Below are 23208 nucleotides of genomic sequence, written 5' to 3' on the forward strand. Positions count from 1 at the left end.
GAGCTGCGGATGCCGATAAACATGCCAATGAAGTTGTATTGTGACAACAAAGCTGCCATAAGTATTGCACAAAATCCAGTACAACATGATCGCATGAAGCATGTGGAGATTGACAGACACTTCATAAAAGAGAAGATTGATAGTGGAGCTGTTTGCATGACTTTTGTTCCTACTACTCAACAAATAGCTGATATCTTCACCAAAGGACTTTTCAGACCTAGTTTTGAGCTCTTTATAAGCAAGTTGGGCATGATAGATATCTACGCTCCAACTTGAGGGGGGGTGTCAGATTTCTAGGAAATAAATTAGGAAATTCAATTTTTGAAAATAAAATCTGAAACTAATATTTCAGATTTTAGTAGTTTCTGTTTCCTGTTTTCTAGCCTAGAGTTTTGCTGATTTGATTTGCTGATTTTGTGGGCTTCCTGATTTGGTGGCCTTCCTCTACTATTTATCTTGTAATTGTCTCTCTTGAAAAATAAGAAGAGTGAATATTTTTCTTCTTAAAAAAACCTTCAGTGTGAAATCCTCATTCTTATGTCCAAGACCTTGTGTCATTGGGTTTAAATGACCCTTATGACTTATGTTGACCTATTTAGACTCATTTAGAGTTATGTTATTTATTTTCACACACCGGTTGACCGAAATGGCCCAGAAATGCGAAATTTGCCCTGCTTAAGTATCTAAACAACATGGCATTCAACAAGTTTCATATGTGACCTCTAATATGGTTAAAACCTGCCCCAAAACATCTATAAACATGTATATAATGATAAAACAACATTCATACATCATGGCAAGATCGAATTACATCATTACATAATGAGATAAATTAATTTACATTGAATTTGAATAAATGAGACAACAAAGATAAACTTTCTAACTACGTCTAAGCATGTGAAGGTGTCTCATCCACTTTGCCGCATCAAAACCCTGAAAAATGATAAGGAAGGGGTGGGCACAGTGCTCAATAGAAGTCGCCTAAGGGGTTAGTTTTGAACTCTCTTGAGCCACGTAACAAACACATTAGGATAAAAGATATCGGGATCATGCATTGGGAGTTCATATAGCACTTCCATAACAAGAAGAATTATCCTCAATCTCACAATACAATTCAACAAAATACCGTGCATGATATGAAATGCAATGCACCTTGTTATATACTTGGCCTCTACCAACCCAACTTTCCATTTTTCGAAAACTGTTAACTGACTTTACCGAGGCGAGATTGATAGTTATCCCCGGTTCCAATTCTGGCAAAGCCTGGCAACCGTTAAAGGGCCTAGTATCAACTTTATCATGCCCTACACTGGGCTGCGCCCCCTCTAGGTCAAGCTAGCCCCGGACTCACGAAATCCGGTTCATTTTAAAAGAACTTCCCATTTCAAACAAAACCTTTCTTTCGTAAAAACTTCCTTTCACAAAACCTTTCTTTCGTAAAAACTTCCTTTCACAAAACCTTTTTCTAAAACCCCTTTGTCATGCCATGTAATGCAATGCACCATGTCACATCTTCTTGACATCAAAATCATCACAACCATAATAGCATTGACATGACAATTACACTTTAATAAACATGAACAAGACATTGCACAACAATGTTTAATTTAAATCTTCGCATGCTCATCATAGAATTATATTAGCACAACATCATATTATCAATTTGCACATCAATATAGCCTCCACATAGCAAAGTTATATATGCCTCTTTCACAAGATTGAAATTAAATCATACAATACAATTCTCAAACTTTTAAAGAAGAGGAATATAGAATTGCTCAATCAAAGATAAAACTTGAGGCATTAGGAAGACCCCTACCTCACTAGAAGATTAACCCAAGCAAAACTCCAATTTCAGCCCCAAGTATTCCAAAATTTGAAAATGACAAGGTGCCTCAAACAAGGATCAGCTTTCATCAAAACGTAGTCCTCGACAAGCTTATTAACTTTGCCTTCAATGGTAGAGTTGAAATCCAAATGGAAGGTGATGAATTTGGAGCTTAAAGTGTGTGATTTTAGAGAGAGAAAAAGTTTATGAGAAGAGAGAGAGACGCTGCGAATTTCAGATTGAAAATGGGCCAAGAACAATGTATAAAATGCTATAATGAGGTTAGTACTTTGTGGGGCCCATCCATAACACAAATATCTCACCCTTTGATAACATTAACACTTATCTAAACATTGGTCATGCCATCCACTAATATAAACATGTAACCACACCAATGTTCACTTAAATAAATATGCATGAAATGGAATGGACCCAAAATAAAATCTCCGTACGCAACAATTCCGGTAGTGGGTCCCATGTGGGACTTCCTGGTCTAAAAAACGAAAAAATGCCGAAATAACAACCATTGCATTTTCAAGAGTTCTAAACTCAAGGAAACGCACGCAAAACGAGAAAAGACAAAAATACCCCAAAAAATAAGAAAAATCCTAGAAAATGGAAAAAGGGAAAAATCAGAATCATTACACTCTCTGTCATTCACATAAAAAGAATCTGATTCTGTAGCAAAATCGGCCTATCTAGCGAAACGACCAGACTCATTATCCTCAGCCCCTGCAAAAGGCAAGCAGTTAAGGCCTTTCAATGCAACACTTAATTGAAGCTCTTTGAACAGAGCTACGGCCTCATCATTGGGCAACTGAAAATGCAAGTCTCTCCCCACACAGACCGTAACCCCTTCTGACAATTCCTTGACTGCACAGCTAGCAAGATCCATCTGCCTAGAAACAACAGACTTACTGACTTCCTTTCCTCCCATATTCGACCCATGCATAAAATCAGTTCCAGTTTCCGTAACAGTTATAGACTGCCAACACCTCTTCTCCGATTCCGTCACAATTGCGTCACTCCTCAACACCTCACAAGAAGGGGTAGGAGAAGAGGATGGAACATTAAAGCTCTAAGGATGTGAAACTGAGGGCATACCTGGAGCGTAAGTAGAAGTCCACTTTTGTTTCTCTTTTCGAGACCATCTGACTCAGTGACGATTTCTGTAAAAATCCCGAGACGAGGATCTGAAAATTCGTCCCTTTGGCTGTGTAGTATCAAAGAGGGATGAAGATGAGATACCTACGCAACACTGAGAGTGACGAGAGCCCTTCTCGACAGGTCCTACACCAGTCGCGGTAGCAGATATATTCATCCATCTCTTCTTCTCCGGTGAGCTCCAAAGAGTTATAGAGGTGTCGTTAATACAACAACTCTGTGTGTTGCTAACTTCTGTAGAAATAGGTGGGTTGGGCCTGGGATTAATAATAGAAACTGAAATCATATTATTGGGCCCCCGCATAACCTTTCTTTTCAAATTGCTCACTTGTGGCCTAAGAAGCACGGACACGGATACGACACGACACGGACACGGCGACACGGCAAATCCAAAAAACTTAGGACACGGACACGGCGAATAGTATATATATATATATATATATATCAGCATTAATAATTGAAAAAAAAAAAACACTGATATGTTTAGGTTGGAATATATATATATATCACTGATATGTTAGTATATATATATATATCAGCATCTTTAGGACACGGACACGGCGAATTGTGGCATCTGTAGGTTAGTATATATATATATCAGCATTTTTAGGGTACTACAAAACAAAAAATAGAACATATCAGCATTAAAAATTTAAAAAAAAAAAAAAAAAAAAATTAACATATCAGCATTAAAAATTTAAAAAAAAAAAAAATTTCCAGAAAAGTGTGTCCGAGCCGTGTCCGAGCTGTCCGAGCCGTATCCGAGCTGTTTGAGCCGTGTCTGTGGCGTGTCCGATCAGTGTCTGAAAATTTAAAAAAATAAAAAAATTCCAGACACGTTTTTTGGCGTGTCCGACACGTGTCGGGGCGTGTCCGACGCGTGTTCGTGTCCGACACGTGTCGGACACGGATTCTTCCCCCATTTTGGAGTGTCCGTGCTTCCTAACTTGTGGCCCCTTTTTGTAACTTAGCAACTTCATATTTGGGCATAGAATGTGGGTTGGGCTTATTCTGGAAATAAACTGACTTGCTAGGCCCCCATTGAACAGCCCTCTTCATCTCCTGTGGGCCGTGATGAACAAGCAGCCCATTTGCCTTGTTAGGCCCATAGCCCGCTTCAGATCCACTCTTAGGCCCAGCAAAGGCCACTGCATAAAAATCTCTTTTAATGCCCAATCTCAGCCACGTGGTTGGTAACCTTTCACGCTGATATTACGAGAGGGCGAAAGGCTCTGATTAAGGGCGTGAATGACACGACTCTTGGATCTGCCTCCTCTACGCACCAGGAGGCAATCGCCTCTTTCCTTTGAAACCTTGATGGGTCTGTGCATTCCAGCGACTTCCTTCAATGATCGTTGTAGCAGCGGGGATGTGTACTCTCCCCAACGCCATAGTAGGACTTCGGAAGAATGCAAGGTGTAATTTCATCTATCAAATTGACCCTGAAAGCCACTCGTTGGTCCTCAACAAAAATGTACTCCGGCATCACTTTTCCGACGGAAACATAGAGGAGGATTCTCTGCCCACTCGCTGAGACGTTCGCCTCGACACCTCAAAATCCACCACATAAGTTCCCAATTGCTTCAAATAACTTGTTGCACCATAGATGGAGGGGCAAACCAAACAATATCACCCTTCGTATTACTTAGTCTTTCACTGTAGAACAGCCAGCCGCAAAGTACCAAATGTTGATGGATAATAAGACGTCGCCCCATCTCTTCCTCCCTTCATCCAAAACCCTTAAAGCCTCAGTCTCCGATGGAAACCTAACCTGAACAGGAGTAACTTGTCGGGTAAAGGGGAGACTTTCACCCCACTTGAAATCTTCCAAGTTTTCGTTGCCCACACCTCAATCCCTTGAACACACCCCACATATCTGTCAAAGTGACCTACCAAACATGATCGTAAAGCAAATTCTCGCTCCTTGATACTTTGATGATCAACCCTAAAAACCATATCATTGCCAATAGAGCAACTTTTAATTTCTCCATGGAGGTTGAGGCGTGGTAAGGTCGCGACACTGAGATAGGATCGATGCATACCCTGCCAAAAAGCCAAGGATCCAACAGCGAAAAGCACGAACATAAACGGCAAACACCGGAGTGAAAGACTCCGACGTCAAAAAGAGAGGAGAGAGAGGAAAGAAAAGTCAAACATAGTCAACGTGTAAATTGACAACTCTTAAAAGTTATGGGAAACCTCAACTGTCCTAGTGTTAGAAGTTCTTGTCCAATTTGGATCCAGATGGGGACGGTCTTGGACTTAGATGGGTAGGCAGCTCCACCTAACAATTTAAGCAATTGGATGGCAATCAGTGGTATTAGAGGATGCCTAGTTCAAGATCTAGTGTCAGGCCAAGCGCCCATCTGGGTTTTTTCTAGGTCCGGATCGTTACTAGGTTCTCCTGTCATTAGGAGGGGTAGGTAGGCAAGGTGGACCGACCACAATGAGGGTATTGCAAGTTCTGGTGGGGGGAGAATGTTACAGGTTTTTGTCTCACGTCATATCTGTATGGTGATGTCTTACGCTTATAAGGGTGGGTAGGCAACTCCACCTAATAGCTTAGGCTTTTGAGTCGGATGGCAAGTTCCCAGCCCATTACACCTGCATGATTGAACATGATTACTTGCGGGCTTCTTCTCAAGTATTCCTCAAATTTTGTTGAGATGGTGGAACCCAATATGAAGCATTTTTTAAGATGCATCAATTTCTCATGATATTATTATTGATACAATTGGAAAGACTGATGCTTGCACCTTGAAGCTTGCCACAAGCTGATGCTTGTGATAATGTATTTTTGCATAGCATGAAAGCTCAAAATCAACACGAGGGTTATTTTTTGAAGTTGTGAGGAACTTTTTAGGCCCAGTATTAGTTAGCTCGTTGTGGCTCACCTAACATGCAAATGTGTGCATATGCTTAGTATTGGGATTTTTGTCACCAAATTTCGGTTTTAACTTTCTTTTGGAAATAATATTTTGTGTATATGAACTAGTCACTCCATTTCTTGCATATAATAGAATGTTAATTTGTAAAATTTCTTCTGTTGCTTTTTGGAAGCATTGCTGCATGACATTTTCAAAGGGCTTTCACTTTCAGAGCTTTTAAATTGTATGAACACAACCCCGCCCCCCCCCCCCCCCCCCCCCCCCCCCCCCCAAAAGTGTGCAATCAGTGTACTTTGGTACAATATTGGATCAATGCATCATTTGCCATTTTGGTCAGGACACAGGTTGGGCCTTGAAAAAAGGGTTCATAATGAGCCAAATTTAGGAGAACTAAGAGTTGTTGGCAGTGCTAACAGTATCCAGCCAAATGGGTCATGAGCCCAATATTGTGGAAGCTGCTATGGATAAGACTAGGGCTACTCATAAATGCAACCCAAACTTTGATTAATAGCTGTAGTCGAGTTTCCTTTGTGGTTTTATGGGTCTAGTAGTCCCTAAATTTTCCCAATATTGCAAAACTAAGATTGTTTCTTGAATGTTGAAGCAAATTGTTAGATACTTCTTTTCATATATTTGCATTCTCCCCTTATTTTTTGCTATCATGCTTATATGAACTGAAAAATTCATGATTGGCATTCCTTATGCTTGAGACTTGGGCTTCTCCTCATTGTTGTTAAAGGAGTTCTGCCTCTGCCTCTCACCTTTTCGTATTATGAAAACTGGTTACTCTCTCAAAATTGGGTACATGATCTTTAGTGATAGGATTATGGGTCACACCTAAACTTTATGTATTTCTTGTGGGGAAAAAAAATGTACAACCTATTCTCAGGTGCTGTGCTCTTGGAACTTTGGATTTTTTCTGTAATAATATTCTGAAAATTTTAATTAGTTGATGTATCTTATAGATTGTCTATAGCAATGTAAGAAACAAGTAAATCAGCTCTGCATACTAATTCCCTAAAATAATATTACAAACACAAACATATTTATAATGACGTTACAATTGGTGCTACTATTTTTGTTCTTCCTTCATTTCTTGTGGAAAGATGTTTCCATCTCTAGTTGATTGATGTTCTAATGGTTAGCATCCAAGATTGTAGTGGAATTGAAATAGTGACTTGGTGCTGTGATTATGTTCAATAGTGGTTATTTATAGCGTCTGACCTTTTGTCTTAGGATTACTTTTATGTTCATCAATTTTACTTTTCCAATTATTAGTGGTGAGACGCTCTTACTATTCTCCTTCCAATTCTGAATCTAGGTTGGATTCCACCAAAGGATCATATATCAAGGACTGGGCTAAATGGGAGAAGCAATTACGAGAGGTTCTATTTGGCAATGCTGAATATCTTAATTCTATACAGGTTAATATGTAGCGCTTGTGTTTTATAGCTCCATATCGCCTTCAATTTAACTTATGTATTAGATCAGTAGTTTGATTTTATGTGCACTCACCTGACCATCTTCAAAATCCACTTAAGTTAATATCATTTTTATGTGGCACTTATAACACCTATGTTAAATGGACTCTTCAAAACTAGTGACGTACCCGTGTCAGACACACGATACTCGGACATGGGTATGGGATGTGTCCGACACTTTTTGTTGGACATGCACTTGAAAAGCATATCTACTAATTCAATTTTATTATATTATTACCTTTAAAATGAGTGAATGGACACTATGTTGCAAGAGAACATCTTACTTTAGATAAAAAAATAAAAATAGTATACAACATGAATATTTAGCTGTCCCCACTGTTTGGAAATTTGACACATCTGATGCGTGGATACATATCCATACCCGACACACGTATCCAGGTCTATGTAACATAGTGTAACATGTTTACACACCTACAAACTATTATTTAAGTACTTCAGTTCCTTGCCTCCTCCTTTCTGCCAAAGCGAGAAATGGATGAAATGGCTTTTTGGTAATTGGAGTTCTTGTAACTGGCTTGTGGTGATCAACATAGCTTCTGCACAATTTTTATCTTTCCAGGTTCCATTTGAGTTTGCTGTTAAACAAGTGTTGGAACAACTAAGAACTATTGCAAAGGGTGGTTATTCAGTGCCAAGTGCTGAGAAGAGGAAATTGGGGACCATTGTTTTTGCTGCTGTCAGCCTTTCTGTCAGTGAAATCCATAGTCTTCTCAATAAGGTGAGTAAATATTTGCCTTCTCGTCCATTTTCTGAGTTTCCCTGAGGAATTGACAAAACCTTGTATAGACAATGCTACTGAATTTCTTGCCCTACTTCGCGTACTTTGGGTGAATTGTGTGGAGCGGGTACCATTTTCTTGAGCAAATTATGTCAATATCTGTTTTCTGGCTGCAATTTGGGCCTTCAACCTAGGCAGGGTGTCAACGTTGGTTTGATTTTATTTGTTTATTTGTAATGTTTCAATTTAAGTCTTGACCTGGCCTGAGAAATTTTACTTTGTAAACATAGAAGGGTAGCTGTGGGCTATTTTTCTTTTTATCAGTTTCTGCAAGACTGCTAGTTGCCACACACTTGATACAAAAGAAACCATCGCCATGAAGACCCTAGCACGATCCTCTGCTGGACCAAGCTAATTGAGAAGGTTGGATCAATTGAGGTGACGCACCAAAAACATATACCTTTAGTGAATGGAGGATATGAACCACACCAGCTAGTGATGAATTGAGGATATAACTTATGAAAGAAAGTTTTCTTGGCAACACGGAGGCCATTATTTTTAGCTGATTGGGAGCCAACAGTCTCTGTACTGTTGCATTGACGAGTTCCCTTCTTGATCTTGAATATTATTATCCATTCTCTCTTTTTCTCCTTTTACTCGTCATATTGACAGAAAGTTCTTACACTTATCCCCCTCTCAGGCCCCCTTTATCGTAATTTTGTTTTCACCTGAAATGTTTACTTGTTCAGTTACTTAAAGCACATCATGATACTTCTAACTTGTTTTAGTTACTTCAAGCACATCGTGATATAATTTATTTTGTTCACATCTTACCTGTTTAAGCAGTTGGCTGAGAAGATTCCCGAGGTTGAAGCCTTCCTCAAGGACAAGAATATGGAGGGCATTCTTAAGAAGGCTCACGTGACGCTTGCCCACAAGAGAAGTCATGGTGTTACAGCTGTAGCAAGTTATGGTTTGTATCTCAATCGGGAGGTCCCCGTGGATATGACAGCTCTACTCTTCTCAGATAAATTGGCTTCACTGGAAGCACGCCTAGGCTCTGTTGATGGCGAGAAGATAAGTTCAAGAAACGAGTGGCCCCATGTCACCTTATGGACTGGTGAAGGAGTTACGGCCAAAGATGCCAACATGTTGCCACAACTGCATTCTCAGGGGAAGGCTGCTCGTATTGATATCGACCCACCCATCACAATAAATGGCATATTGGAATTTTTCTGAGTTCTGACTGTCCTTTTGTCCCCTTTTGGTTCATACTGCGGCTTGGATAGTTATATGCATAACAAGCTTTGCAGGTGATATGTAAAGAGAATGGGGAATAATTTTTGTAGGATCTTAGTGAAACACAATGAGATCTGTATATTTAGGCTATCAAAATTGGGAAAAAAAGAAAGAAAAACAATTAAAGCATATGTATTCTTCGTATACAAGTTTGTATAATGTCTATGGACTACAACAATCTTGAGGAGAAAAAAAAGAAGCAAATAATTTTGATTTGTTGGTTTGTCTCTTTCTATATGGCTTCTATGCATTTTGACATTCTCAGCTTGATTCCTCTTCTTTTGTCTTGATGTGATAAACTTTCACTGCTTTCCTTTCTACGTTCCTGGACCATGGTTTAACTAGGTAATAGTAAATCCATAAAATTGTGGTGAATGTTGTTTCATGGTTTGATGGTTTCGGTCTTTCTTTCTGTGAACATTCTAATTCTTATTTATATTCATTATGGCTGTAAAAAGTACTAGCAAGGGTTATTGTGTTTGGTGTTATATTGTACAAAGTTACCATGATTGTTATTCGCAGAAAAGATTGCTTTAGTTTTATTCTGTGTTGAACTGATAGTTTGCTGCTCAAGTCAGTTCAACACAGAATCTCGAAAAAAAAAACTGAAGAAAAGAATACTCCTAACCTCAGTGGTAGAAAAAGTAGGATACTGTTATGAAAAGTAAAGGGGAAAGGAGGAGGATGTGGAGAGAAGCTGTACAACAGTTTATTATAAAATCGTAATGTTTACATAAAACAATTTGAATAGAAAGTAGCATTCTGAAAGGCTAAACATTATAGGAGAGATAACTAGTTAAAAAAAAAAAAAAAAAAATTCCATGTATCTGACCGTAATGGCAAGAAATTTGTAGCATGCAATAGATAATATAATATCACAAGCATCCCAGACATTGCACAGGTTACAATTTAAAAAGTTATAGTTAAAACTCCTTGGTTCATTTTTTCTTTTCCGAAGAATGAATCTCACAGCCCATTATAAATACACGAGCGAAGGCAATATTATGACTTGAAAATTACATACATAATAAAATTGATGGGTAATGATAAACTCTTGCAACAATGTATCATCACAGCCTACAAAAAGAGGCTACTTACATAAATGATAATAATACATGATCCTACACAACTAGCTAACCTATCCGGTTAGTGAACATACCACAAAGAAGCTTGTTTAGAATTGTAGCTTCCTCGCAGAAAAGCATATTCATGCAATTACTACTATCATTGAAGGACAATTGATCAACATTAGAGAATAATGTTAATGTCTTTTTTTTTTTTTAAGTTGGTGTATCGTGGCGGCTAATATTTGCTGGACAGACTTCTGCAAACTCACAAAATTTGCATTTCCAACGCTCCTCCTCAGGTGTGTAATTGGCTTTTCGCTCTCCCTGCCAGAACTCAAGAGAACACTGAATTTGACCATTGAGCCAATCAGAATCATAAGCAAACTGATCTTCGCGAAGCAATGACTGATCTTTTTGGAATTCATATCTGTCCAAATAATGTTCTTGTAAATCGGTGTGGATTTTGAAGAAATAAGCTACAACAAAACTTTTTGAGCTAATTAAAATACACATGCATAAAAATTTTGCCAACCCCATTTGTGCGGGATAAAAGGCAAGGCCGACGACGATGATGTTTAAAAAGATGGGTTCCAACTTATATGCACAATAATATCTTTAGTATGCCATAAAAGCATTCCAGCAATGCAGAAATCCCAAAAACTGTTAAAGAGGAATGTGGGAACAAGTAAAAGAATTATCTCTACCCTTAAACTTCGTACTCACCTCAATAGTAGCTGGTCATGAGCAGGAGGCAACTTGCACCACGTATTCCTGAAGTACCTCACTAGATCATCAAGGGTCTGCAAACGCAAAACTAACTATATAGCATGACTTTATGGGATAAACTGAGTAAAGCACAATGTGGAAGGGCTACATATCTATAAATGGAGAAGGTATATCTTTTTTTCAGTCTTTCCACACACATGTACATGTTTTGTGGTGTATGGAGGGGCTCTGTTTACATGCACGTGGAGGAATCAGGCAAACCTGGTATTGTTGACTGACTTGGTTCCAAGCAATTTATTCTGAGGTCACATTGGGGCCCCCTCCAAATACGAAATGACCGATCTTTGACCAAATATTGTTCACCACTACACAAGAACCAGTTCATGCCACAATATATTTGGATGAACCATTAACAATACAACAAATGGATGCTTCTCACCTAAGGGAAGGGGTATACTAGTATGTAACTTGATTTAATTTTCCACAAATGACCAACACACTCCTTAGAATGATGATATAATAAACTAGTTATGAATTAACAAATTAGAAAGGGATTCAAATCTATGGTTGAAGCGTGGTTTGCATAGTTCATATTTAGTACGCCATTAGTATATTAGTAATGATAGAGTCAAGAACGTTTGGCCATTTCCCAAATCTAGAGGTGCCTCCACACTTGAATGCTTACGATTGGCTTGTCAAATAAGCAGTGTGGGAGATATGAAGACAATGGTTCATAAATTTAATATCTCAAATACATGTAAAAGATTAATCAGCTCATAATGCACTACGACGTCCTAAATTTTTTTTTTTTTTCTGGAAATAACATAAATCCATAAATGGACAATTTGGGATGAAGAGAGAATTTTACCTCTGCCGGAAAGCCTGAATTGGAATGTAATGAAGACAATGGTTCTCTGATTTCTTTGGATAAAATGTAATCGGGGTTCAAAGTAAAGAACTCAAAAAATTGACTGGAGGGGAAGTTATCAGAAACCAAATTGTCCCACAAATACTTGTAGCACATTAATTGAAGCCTGCCAAAACAAATGTTGACTTCATAATTCATGAAATTCTCATTTTATCTCAGACAAATAAAATATACCTGGCTAAAAGGAGAGAACAGGGCTAATTATGCTTCTTGAAAAAAGTCCTACGTATTAGTACCAATTTCTTATCAATGGAATAAAACAGAAACCATGAGAACCTACCTTCCATTTCTTCGCTGTGGTTCAGATGAAATTGTCGCTTGCACACGAGTTTTCATGTCTACTACTATTGGATTTCTTTCGTTTTCTGTGATAGGCATTCGGATTTCATCAATCACTCCCACCATCCATACACCTTTTACAAAGCCTATTCTGGTTAAGAACAAGAAAACCCGAATTCCAGTCAAGAGAGTGAAGGAGGGAGGGTTGAAACAAGAACAAGTGAAAAAAGTGAAGCCAAAAGCCCGAAAATAGACATATAAACATTATCTCTCATCAAATTTTGGAGGGAAAAAGTTATAGCAGTTTTTGTTCTAAAATTCTGTCACATCATAGAAAGAAAGATGTTCCATTTGATAAATTTTTCTTCAGTTCTTTCACTCTGTCCCAAAGAATTTTATTATAAAAGTATCCCAAAAGAGCACAGTAGAAAACATTACCGAACAGATCAAATGTATTTCAGACTCATTTGAATAAGTTGTAGGTAAAAATCCACAAGCAAAGTTGGTAAATATTTTTCTTTAGTTCATAAAAGTATTAGCACAATATCACAACCAAGCTTTTTACAAACCCCTTTTATTGTTCTTATAAGCATCTTATACTTTCCATGCCCAATGTTCAGGGTAATATAACCCAATAATATGAACCAAGTCAGTTCCTAATCCTTAGCATGCAGTAACAAAGATTGCCTACAAGAGGAACTTAAGATAAAAGAATATTAAAAGCCTGACAACCAACTTACAGTGGTAATTCGCGTGTTCAAGCAATAATTGATTTGCACCAAGTATAGACTTCATAAATTTTACAGCCCATACATCTTCTCCTGATTCAACATGAACTTTTATTCTTTTTACAACCTGCCATTAGGAGAGAAAAATAATATTACAAAAGATGTAAAGGAAAAAAAAAAAATACTTCAATAAAAAAAAAGTAATGATAGAGTCTGAACAAATTTGATTGATTTTATGTGAATAAGAGCGTTGGAAATATTAATGATATTATCACAATGTCAAGCATTACTCACGTAAATCAGTTGGAGTTGTTCAGACTCTCGCTTTTCTTAACAAAAATCATACGTAATAATGTTTTGTGTTTTATTCTAAAAGTTTTGATAAACAGTTCCAAACTTGATGCTGCTTTGGGTAAATTTATGTCATTTAGAAAGGCATATATGACACATTGGTCTCTCAAATCTTTATGAGAATCGGAAGTTCATTAGTCCATGAGTGCCACACAAGTTGTTCTGCTCGGGAGCTGCTGATAAGTAATTTCATTTTGCAAGTTGAGAGAAAACAAAGCACTCATGTTCTCATACCCAAATAATAATAATAATAATAAATAAAATAATTATATGATTCCTTAGCATCTAATTGATATATGGATAAAAAGTGAATGGCATACTAAACAGGCTGGAATCATCACTTCAGATCACAAATTTTAGCATCTGTTCATGACCAAATGAAGTAATTTTTCATAAACGAGTCATAGTACTAAGAAGCAAAGGAACCATTCCAAAAGCTATGACAAGACCCTGGCAGGCAATAGTAGGTAAAATGCATGCACAAACAGAAGAAGTTTAATGATCTATAGATCTTAAAAATAGGTAAAAAGTCAGGCACATACAATAGAATTTTAATGATATATAGAGTTTAAAAGTATACTTCTTCTTCACGCTTTATATGACAAGCCCTACCTCTTTCCATTGCTTTAGTAACTTTTGGCCTGCCAAAGTTCAGAAAGAACTCCATTTGTTTTTCGCACCACTCCTAATATTGACATCATAAAAGGATAAACATAAGATGAATTTTACAAGTTCTGTGAACTAAACTGAAAGTACCTTCATGACGGAGAATGCCTAAAGTTTCAAGCTTAAGAAAGACTCCAATAGAAAGAAAAAAAAAACATATTTTAAGACAAAGCATAATGACACAAACAAATTGAAGGGGTAAGGATGCCCTGAGGAATTATTAAGTGATGCAAGGAAAGGTGTTAAAGTATTAGGTCAAATCCATCACTCAAGTCTACAACTGCTATAAATTCAAATTTTCAAGTCCGGCAGGAATTGAAGTCATTGAAGGAAAGATGCTACTGAACTTGAGTCTGAAACTGCCAAAACATATAATACGAAACAGTTTTCAGAGTGCTACAAAAGGCTGTTATCCGAAATTAGTCCTTTTTTACTCGATTTTCAAAAAACTGAATGAACCACACTAAAGGTTTTCCGTGTATATCTTAAAATGACAGGGTTGGGTGCTAAGCGTCATTAGTAACTGCAACACTGCTGTAACAAGTACTGGATTCAAGACTTAAATTTAGATGCAGTTTCTAGTGCTATTTTTTAATAAAAGGGTGCCAAAACATAAGTAGGTTTGGTAATATGTCTTAATTCCCAACAAGTTCGGTTAGTCTAAAATGTGAAATGGTAATTCTGTTTGGTGTTGAGAGTTGTTAGTAAATGCAGCCCTGCTGTGACAAGTATCTGATTAAAAACTTGAAATTTAAACACAGTTACAGATGGTTTTTCAAGTAAAAGGGGTGCAAACCATGTAAGTAGGTCTGGCCCGGAATATGTTAATGGATGAGGAGAAAATCAATAAAGGAGATTGAATTTTGCGAAATACAGCATTAAAAGTTGTCCATCAATGGGGCTAGGCAAGGATTTGCCAAGGAATATGCCAAAGGAGCATAAGGGGATCCGGTTGTCGGAATTCAGATTATGAGACAAACATTTTTGTATTGTTAACAGGTTGATGCTATGCTATCAAAATTCAAATTCATTCTTATTATTGAAGGTACAACAATCAAAGCATGAACAACGCAATCGTTAGCTTGAGCAGTTTGGAGTTTCTAGTGAAATCTAACAAAACAAACTACTCCCATGAGACTACTACAATTTTTTTTTCCCCCCTGAATGACTGACTACTACAATTTTCATTCAGTCATTCTTACATGGGCTAGAGACAAAAATCAATTTTTGTCAAAATGAACATACAAGAACACACACAGGAAGGACCTCAAAAACTAAAATGAGATATGAGTAAAGACATCATGTTTGCTAAAACTGAAAAATCCTAAAGCATTTTTTCCTCCGTCTTACATTGATTTAACTTAAATTTTCATTTTTTAAAAGAAAAAAGAATTTTTCAGAATTTAGCCAAACACTGGAAAATGTTTTTTCTGAAAATATTTTACATGTAAAACCTTTTACATACAAAAATATTTTTCAGAATTTAACCAACCACTTGAAAACATTTTACATGTAAAATAATTTACAATAAAAACATTTTACGCTTAAATGAATTTACGAATCAGTGTAGCACACAGAATTCGAAGGAAACTTGTGATGCTGTCAATAAAGTTTATATTTTCAAGAACATAGTAGCCCAAGTCTAGCTTCAAAAAAATAAAAATAAAATAAAAAATGAATCCCATTACACAAGTCAAAAAAAAAACACAGCACACAACCAGCAACCAGAAAAAACACTTGTTCCCAAAATCAAGCAGAATTAAAAGATCATATTCTACAAGAACACGGTTCCGAAAACCCAAATTAAAACAACATCTATCAATTTATCAGTAAAATTAATTAATTAAAAAATTAATACCGTTTTAGTGATGTCAGTGACGGACAACCCTCGTTTCCTCCGAAACTGATATAACAACGGCTCAATCACTATATCCCTCTTGGGGACGGGGACACCCCTAGAACCACCACCCAAGTCGTCAATGTCACCAACCAAACTAGTAGTCCCTTTACAATCAGACAACCTCCGTTTGGAGAGCAGAGTAGTGGATTGGATCGACCTCGCATTTCTCTGAAACAGGGTCGAAGAGAAGAGAGAGAACAAAGAGAGCATCGTAGAGGAAGAAGATGTTGATGATGAGAGAGAAGAGCCAGTGCGGCAAAGGCAGCTTCGTATAGAGCCATCACTTCTTCGCTCACGATCTCTAGTGGGATCTGAGGGACGGTTTCGTCGTCGTCGTGGGTGGTAGTTGTGTGGTGAGGTGTAGGGGACTGAGTCGGTGACTCGGTCATTTTGTCCGATTCAACCACGAGTTTTAAACTGACCGTTGCGATTGTCGCGGATTTGAGATTTTGACGCAAGCCATACTGCGAATTTTTTAGCTTTCCGAGTAATATAGCCGTTGAACTGGAAAAAACTCAGCTGCTTGTAATTAGTTGCTCGGTGGTGGTGGGTGGGTTTTTACGCTGTTTTTTTTGTTGTTTTGTTGGATGTGCTCCTATTAGGCTTGTTTTTGGCTTACCGTGATAAATCTGTTTTTTGTTTTCAGTTATATCTCCAATCTATGTCGGATTTTGTTATCCCCGTTTTTGTGTGGGTTTTGTGATCCCCGCTTTTTGTGCGGGGTTTGGGGGTTTCTTCCCCGTTGACGGCGCCTTGTGTTGGCGGCGCCTTGTGGATGCAGCCTTGGAGCAGTTGTCTTGACGATGGCCTTGCTGCTTTCCTCTTTAGGTGGTTTTCGCTGTTGCGTTGTTTCTCAGCAAATTTAGAGCTCGTTCTTCAGTTTTTATTCTATTACTTCATGATTTATTTGTCTTTGTACGGCCATTTATAGAGCTCTTTGTAGACGTCGTATGACTGTTTTTCTTATGATTGAAATGGGCATTTTTAATAAGTGTGTATAGTGTTCAATCCGTGGTGAGCATGGAGTAGTATACTCACTTTTAATTATAGTCGTTGGACGAAGGTCCTTTATTTGTAATAATTTAGCAAATTCTTAAATCTTTTTATTACCCTCACATATAATTGGAATGAAAAGACAAAAAGGTACAACTTTATTGTAGGAAATAAAATCTTAAAAAATAAAAAAAAATCACGATTCCTCATCATAAAAGAGCTTTGCCCCTCAAAACACAATTGATCATGATCACAGTTGATCGGAAAAATCATAATTGATTGAAAATATAAAATTTAAGAAAACCACAATTGATGGGAAACCATTGGTTCATCCTCCCAACAAAACAATCAGATAGTACCACAATTGATGGGAAGCCATTGGTTCATCCTCCCAACAAAACAATCAGATAGTTATGGCGCAAAGCTCTTTTTATTTTCTTGGTAAACAAAGAAATCATTACATAGAACCACGCTTACAAACATCCAGAATAAGGATCAAAATTTCTACATAGATGCACATAACTACTGATTCCACAATCCATTAAAACCGAAAGGAGTATATAAGAAAGCAATATTCATTAAATCGGTCTAAGAAAAATCAGTCCCCAAATTGTTCTTCTTGATTTAGACTCTGAAAATCATAAACGGGAGGGGAAAAAATGAAATAGGGCATGCTAACTAATACTATAGATATCTTTTATTTCCTTCAATAAAGTTGTACCCTTTTGTCTTTTCATTCCAATTATATTTAATGGTAATAAAAAGATTTAAGAGTTTCCTAAATTATTACAAACAAAGAACATTCAATGGATTAAATCCAACGGCTATAATTAGAAGTGAGCATATTACTCTATGCTCACGAGGGAGCAATTGAACACCACTGTATATATATATATATATATAATATACTCGTTAAAAGTATTAAACCATACTAGTAGTATTTCTTTTCTTTGTGTAGAAGTTTGAAATGAGTGACAACATCTTATGTTTTTTCTTACTTTCTTTTTACCTTGACTTTCTTTTTGCTTTGGAAAAGATAGCTTAATTATTGGACTTAAAAGGAACAGTAAAAAAAAAGGAAAATGATAAACCAATCTCTTTAACCTAATCTATATCTATCTATGTGAATATGTCATATTACAATATTTAAAGTTACAATTATTAAATTTCTCTTTCTTTGGTTTTTTTTTTACTATCATTTCTCATCTACATCCAAGAGTCCAATCTTTCTCTTTTATCTTTTTTTTTTTCTCTCTATTCGTCGCCGTCTCCTTTTCTCTGGTCATCTCATCATCTTTCTCACGCTACCATATACCTTCATTCCAATAAAATTAAATTGTATTACAAAAAAATGAATGTTAACGGAGTCCAAATGGTTGTTGAGACTTTTCATATACTCCGTATATTTTTATGATAAAATCATCTTAATAAAATTAAATTGTATTGTAGAGAATGAATGTTAATGAAGTTCAGAATGTTAATAGAGTTCAAAGTGATTTTGTGGGTACTCATCTTTTGATTTTTGACTCTCCATATACTTGTATAACTTTTACCTTTTTTGTTTGTCTCTTATCTTAGAATCAACAAAACCTATCATTTGTTGTTGTTGTTGTTGTTTTTTTTACTTATTTATTTTTTTCCTTAAGTCATAAAATAGAGATCATAGATATTTATGGAGAAAAAATTGGAGATAATTAAAGAAAAACAGCTAGAGATATTTATAGGAAAGAAAATGGAGATAATTAAAAAAGGAGTTAAATTTCTAATAGAAGACGAGCTAGGGGATGGGAAATAAAATTAGAAGTTCAATACTACCTCTGTCCCTAAATAGAAGTCCATATTTAGAAATTGAAATTTTTAAGTGGACATGCAATTAATGCATTGTCCCCTTTTAAAATTACCAAATTGTCCTTTTTAATTTAAATATATATAGTTATAAAGTTTGAATTTTTTTAAAAAGATAAAGGACAATGATGGAAATATAATGAAAAGATGCTTTGACTTTTCAAAGAGAATGACTAATTTGGGACATGTAAAAAGAGAAAAATAGACTACTAATTAGGAACGGAGGGAGTACTTTATAATGAGTCAGCTAAATATTATTTGTCTTTTTAAGCCACATAGATTCTGTCTAATAAATCGGTCAAAATTTTCTACCTAAGTATCACAACTCATAAAAAAATGAAAAGATTATTATTTTTTAATTAGTAAAAAACTTGTACACCTATCATTTTTTTTATAGGCACTCACTTGAATCCTCACCAATTCCCTTAAAATATAAAGGAGGAAGCTTTGATCGAAAGAGATACCATGTGTTTCAATAACCAGAGAGTATTGTAGAATTTCTTATACCTTTAATAGAATAATGAAAAGCTAATAACACATATTAATGCAATTTTTATTTTTATTTTTTATGTTTTAATAAAATAAAATAAAATAAAGCACCAATACTTGCTACGTAATATCCCAATTAATGAAAATTTTCGAAACTTCTTGATACATAATTCATCATTTGCTATGGATTTTATATTATAATTCACCTTTTGAAAGAAAATTATATAAAGATTATATAGTCAAAATTTCCTATCAAAATTTATCTATATTAGATCACACCTATACTTCTACGAAGGAATTGTATCCGTGTCGAAGACGGACACTCCTCATATACGTGTTTGACACTTTATATACATATCCAAAAATAAAAATTAATTTTATTATTTTGGACACTTCGTTGACACTTTTCGGACACTTAGCCAACACTTCTCGGACATTTCTAACACAATTTTACTAGTAATGACGCACCCCAACCCAATTTACATTAATTAATAAATTGAACAATTAGAATGCATCTAACCATCTTCACTAACATCAAACATAGGTGACATCATCATACATCAGAGTGCCTGCTTAACAATTTATAAATAAAAATAAGACATAACAAATTACAAGTTGTACTACCAAGTTCTCCTTCAATAATTACATTTTATACAAAAGACTTTCTGTTGTTCCTTTTCGCCATTCACAGCCAAGACCCTAGACATGGCAGTGGCAACCCAGAGTTTGGACCTTATATAATATATTACTCTCCTTCCAGAGTATGGACCTTATATAATGTAGTCAAGTTATATAAGCATATTCATTTCACATAAACATCTTCAATACTTCAATTAACACATTCAAGTGTAAAACTTCTAGTGAGTACACTCACCTCGGTCACTTCCCAAATTATTTACTTATCCCTTGGTACTGTCGAAGTTGACTGCTCATTTTCTTTGTCTGAATAAAATTGTAATCATATTATACTCATTTCTAAATAGAATTAAATAATATTTATCACCCCTATAATAAATCTCAAATTCTATATAGTTGTAGTCAAAACTCTAATCATAAATATTTTGACGAAATATCACTCAATGACTTGATTCAAATTACAATTGTATTAATTCACATAAGACAAAAATTGAAGTAAATCAGTAAAAGTAGAATAAATGAAATATATGCAAGAACAATTAAAAAGATCGAGTCAATTATTAATTCATTATAGCCAAGAAAATAATAAGCCCAACGGATTCTCAGTCATAGCCCAACTTGATATTGGAGGCCATTAGATTTGAGATATCACATGAATTTTAGAGATTGAGAAAAATATATTGTCTTCAATTATTATTTTTATTGCGCCTATATATACATGGGGTCCATGTATATTTTAGATTACGCCTTTGTGCAATATTTTTGGAAGATAAGAAAATATTTTCTCTCTTTAAGATTTTAGGGTTAGTGTTCTCATTAGCTAAGCTCTCCAAGGTCATTCATGGAGGTTTATGGGTGATTCCTAAAGGTAAGATCATTATCAACAAGATAGAGATACAAGGAGGAGACATCTAGTAAAAGGATCTACAATAAGTGAGAACATTCACTTTAGATGAGAGATTTAAGGTTTACTCAAATATTGATGTAAGTTTTATATCTCTAATTGAATGGATCATCATGGTTTTTTTCGGAAGATGAATGGATCATCATGTTCTTCATGCATAGAACTTGTCTTTACACATGATCAACTCAAGATCTTTATTTGAAAATCCTTCTTAAAGTTCCCAACACTGTGGGCTTCATCTAAAATATCTTTCTTCAAAGAAACATCTTTCAGAACACAAATTCGACTTTTAAAATACAAAGTCCCATCATCCATAACTGTAAATTCAGTTTACATACCTTCTTTTCTTACCCAAGATACATCATGAATTTGTAACTCCTTAATTCGATCAAGCAACAAAGGTCTCACCGTAACATGAGCAAACAATGTTCCTTTATTAGCAACTGTCAATTCAACTCCCATCAATCTCAACTTCATAATATTTGCCACCTGTGCACACTGTACACAAGATAGTCTCTCTGAAGACTTCCTACTCAAAGCATCTACTGCTACATTGGCTTTTCCAGGATGATGATGAATATTACAATCATAATCTTTGATTAACTCCATCCAATGCCTCTGTCTCAAGTTTAAATCATTCTGTGTAAAAAAATACTTCAAACTCTGATGATCAGTGAATATTTCATAAATCTCACCATACAGATAATGCCTCTACAACTTCAAAGCAAAAACAATAACAGCTAACTCCAAGTCATGTGTAAGATAATCCAATTCGTGATTCTTCAATTGTCTAGAGGCATATGCAAATACCTTTCCATTCTGCATCAAAACACACCCCATACCTTGAAGTGAAGCATCAGTATAAATCACAAAACTTTCACCACCACCCATAATAGTTAACACTGGAGCTGATGTTGACCTTTTCTTCAATTCTTCAAAACTTCTTTGGCATTCCTCACTTCCCTTTTCTTCTGTCCTGGTGTGATATACTTGTTGGAAACTAGTTCTGAAAACTAGTGTTTAAAGTGTGAATGAAACTTATCTGCAACTAATTTATACTTGGGTGCCTATGTGTATCACGTTAGACTACAACATGAATATTAGTGTAAAGGTTACATACAAAGTCCAAAATTCAAGTTATTTAACATAACCTCTACTAATTATTTACCGTATTTTTAATGTTTAATGTGGTTGAGGATTGGTTAGAAACGGTTAATAAATTGTAAGGATGTGTTAGATTACAATACATGTGTGAGTGGGTGCATTTGTTGAAAAGGTACAATCGAACAGACATAACCTATTCAATATAAACCATTGCAACCTATTGGAGTGGATGTATCTAGTAGTGAACAGACACCATGTGAACCATTGCAATCTATATAGATAGTTGTGTCCAGTGATGAAGAGACATATAAATGGTTGTGTCCAATACTGACGAAGAGACACATATAAATAATTGTGTTGAATGATGAAGAGACACATATAAATAGTTGTGTCGATTGATGAAGAGACACATATAAATGTTTGTGTCCAATGATGAAGAGACACATATAAATGGTTGTGTCCAATGATGAAGAGACACATCCAATCCGAAAAAACACATATTTCTATAAATACACCTATTGGGCTGCCATTTGCAATTCGTTCAATTCATTTCCTTCTCTCTCTCTCTCTAGACTTGAACCTAACCCAAGTGGGTTCAAACCATAGGTCAAGTGGTCCGAGCCACTTAGACCCTAATCAAATTTCATCGAGCCATATTAAATTTGGTCCGAGCCATTTGTTTCGAATTGCACCCAATTCATTATTTATATAGTATAGATGCATTTTTTGAGTCAGAGCGAGTATTACACGGAGGAGGTTCGTCGTATTCACGAGTTTGAAGTGCTGCTACTGATGAATGTAGACTGTTGTATCCTGGGAGACAAACGTCATAGAGTCCGTCAGCACCATGCGGGGCGTAAATTGTCTTAAGAACATAGTATTCAATACTAGTCTCGGTTCAGGTTCTTTATTTTATTTTTTAATTTATTGTTTTAATTTGCATATTTAATTAATTATTTTAATTAATTATTTTTTATCATATTATTAATTATCTAATGACATATTAATATAAGGTTTGTTATGTCTTAAATATCATACTAAGCATATGTTTTCCAACAATACTTTCACTGCTTTCCTTTTTGCGTTCCTGGATCATGGTTTAACTTGCATTGCTTGGTAATAGTAAATCCATAAAACTGTGGTGAACGTTGTTCCATGGTTTGATGGTTTCAGTCTTCTTTATATGAACATTC

The 23208-nt window shown here is 35.8% G+C and overlaps 1 protein-coding gene and 1 pseudogene across 1 annotated transcript in view; one reads left to right on the forward strand and one right to left on the reverse strand.

The window, feature by feature from the left end:
• The window catches only part of LOC132269529 (tRNA ligase 1), a 59581-nt gene extending 49967 nt beyond the window's left edge, over positions 1-9614 (forward strand). Inside the window, exons 25-27 of the mRNA XM_059770763.1 lie at positions 7202-7304; positions 7942-8100; positions 8947-9614. Of these exons, the coding sequence (XP_059626746.1) occupies positions 7202-7304; positions 7942-8100; positions 8947-9339 (655 nt within the window). The 3' untranslated portion in view covers positions 9340-9614. The remainder of the gene's footprint in view (positions 1-7201; positions 7305-7941; positions 8101-8946) is intronic.
• Positions 9615-10294: 680 nt separating this feature from the next.
• Positions 10295-16745, reverse strand: LOC132269530 (exonuclease V, chloroplastic-like; annotated as a pseudogene).
• Between the last annotated feature and the right edge of the window lie 6463 nt (positions 16746-23208).

Source organism: Cornus florida, unplaced genomic scaffold, assembly GCF_030987335.1.
Source record: "Cornus florida cultivar Cherokee Brave unplaced genomic scaffold, ASM3098733v1 CherokeeBrave_3.0.0_Hap2_Chr08, whole genome shotgun sequence".
In the NCBI taxonomy this organism is placed as follows: Eukaryota; Viridiplantae; Streptophyta; class Magnoliopsida; order Cornales; family Cornaceae; genus Cornus; species Cornus florida.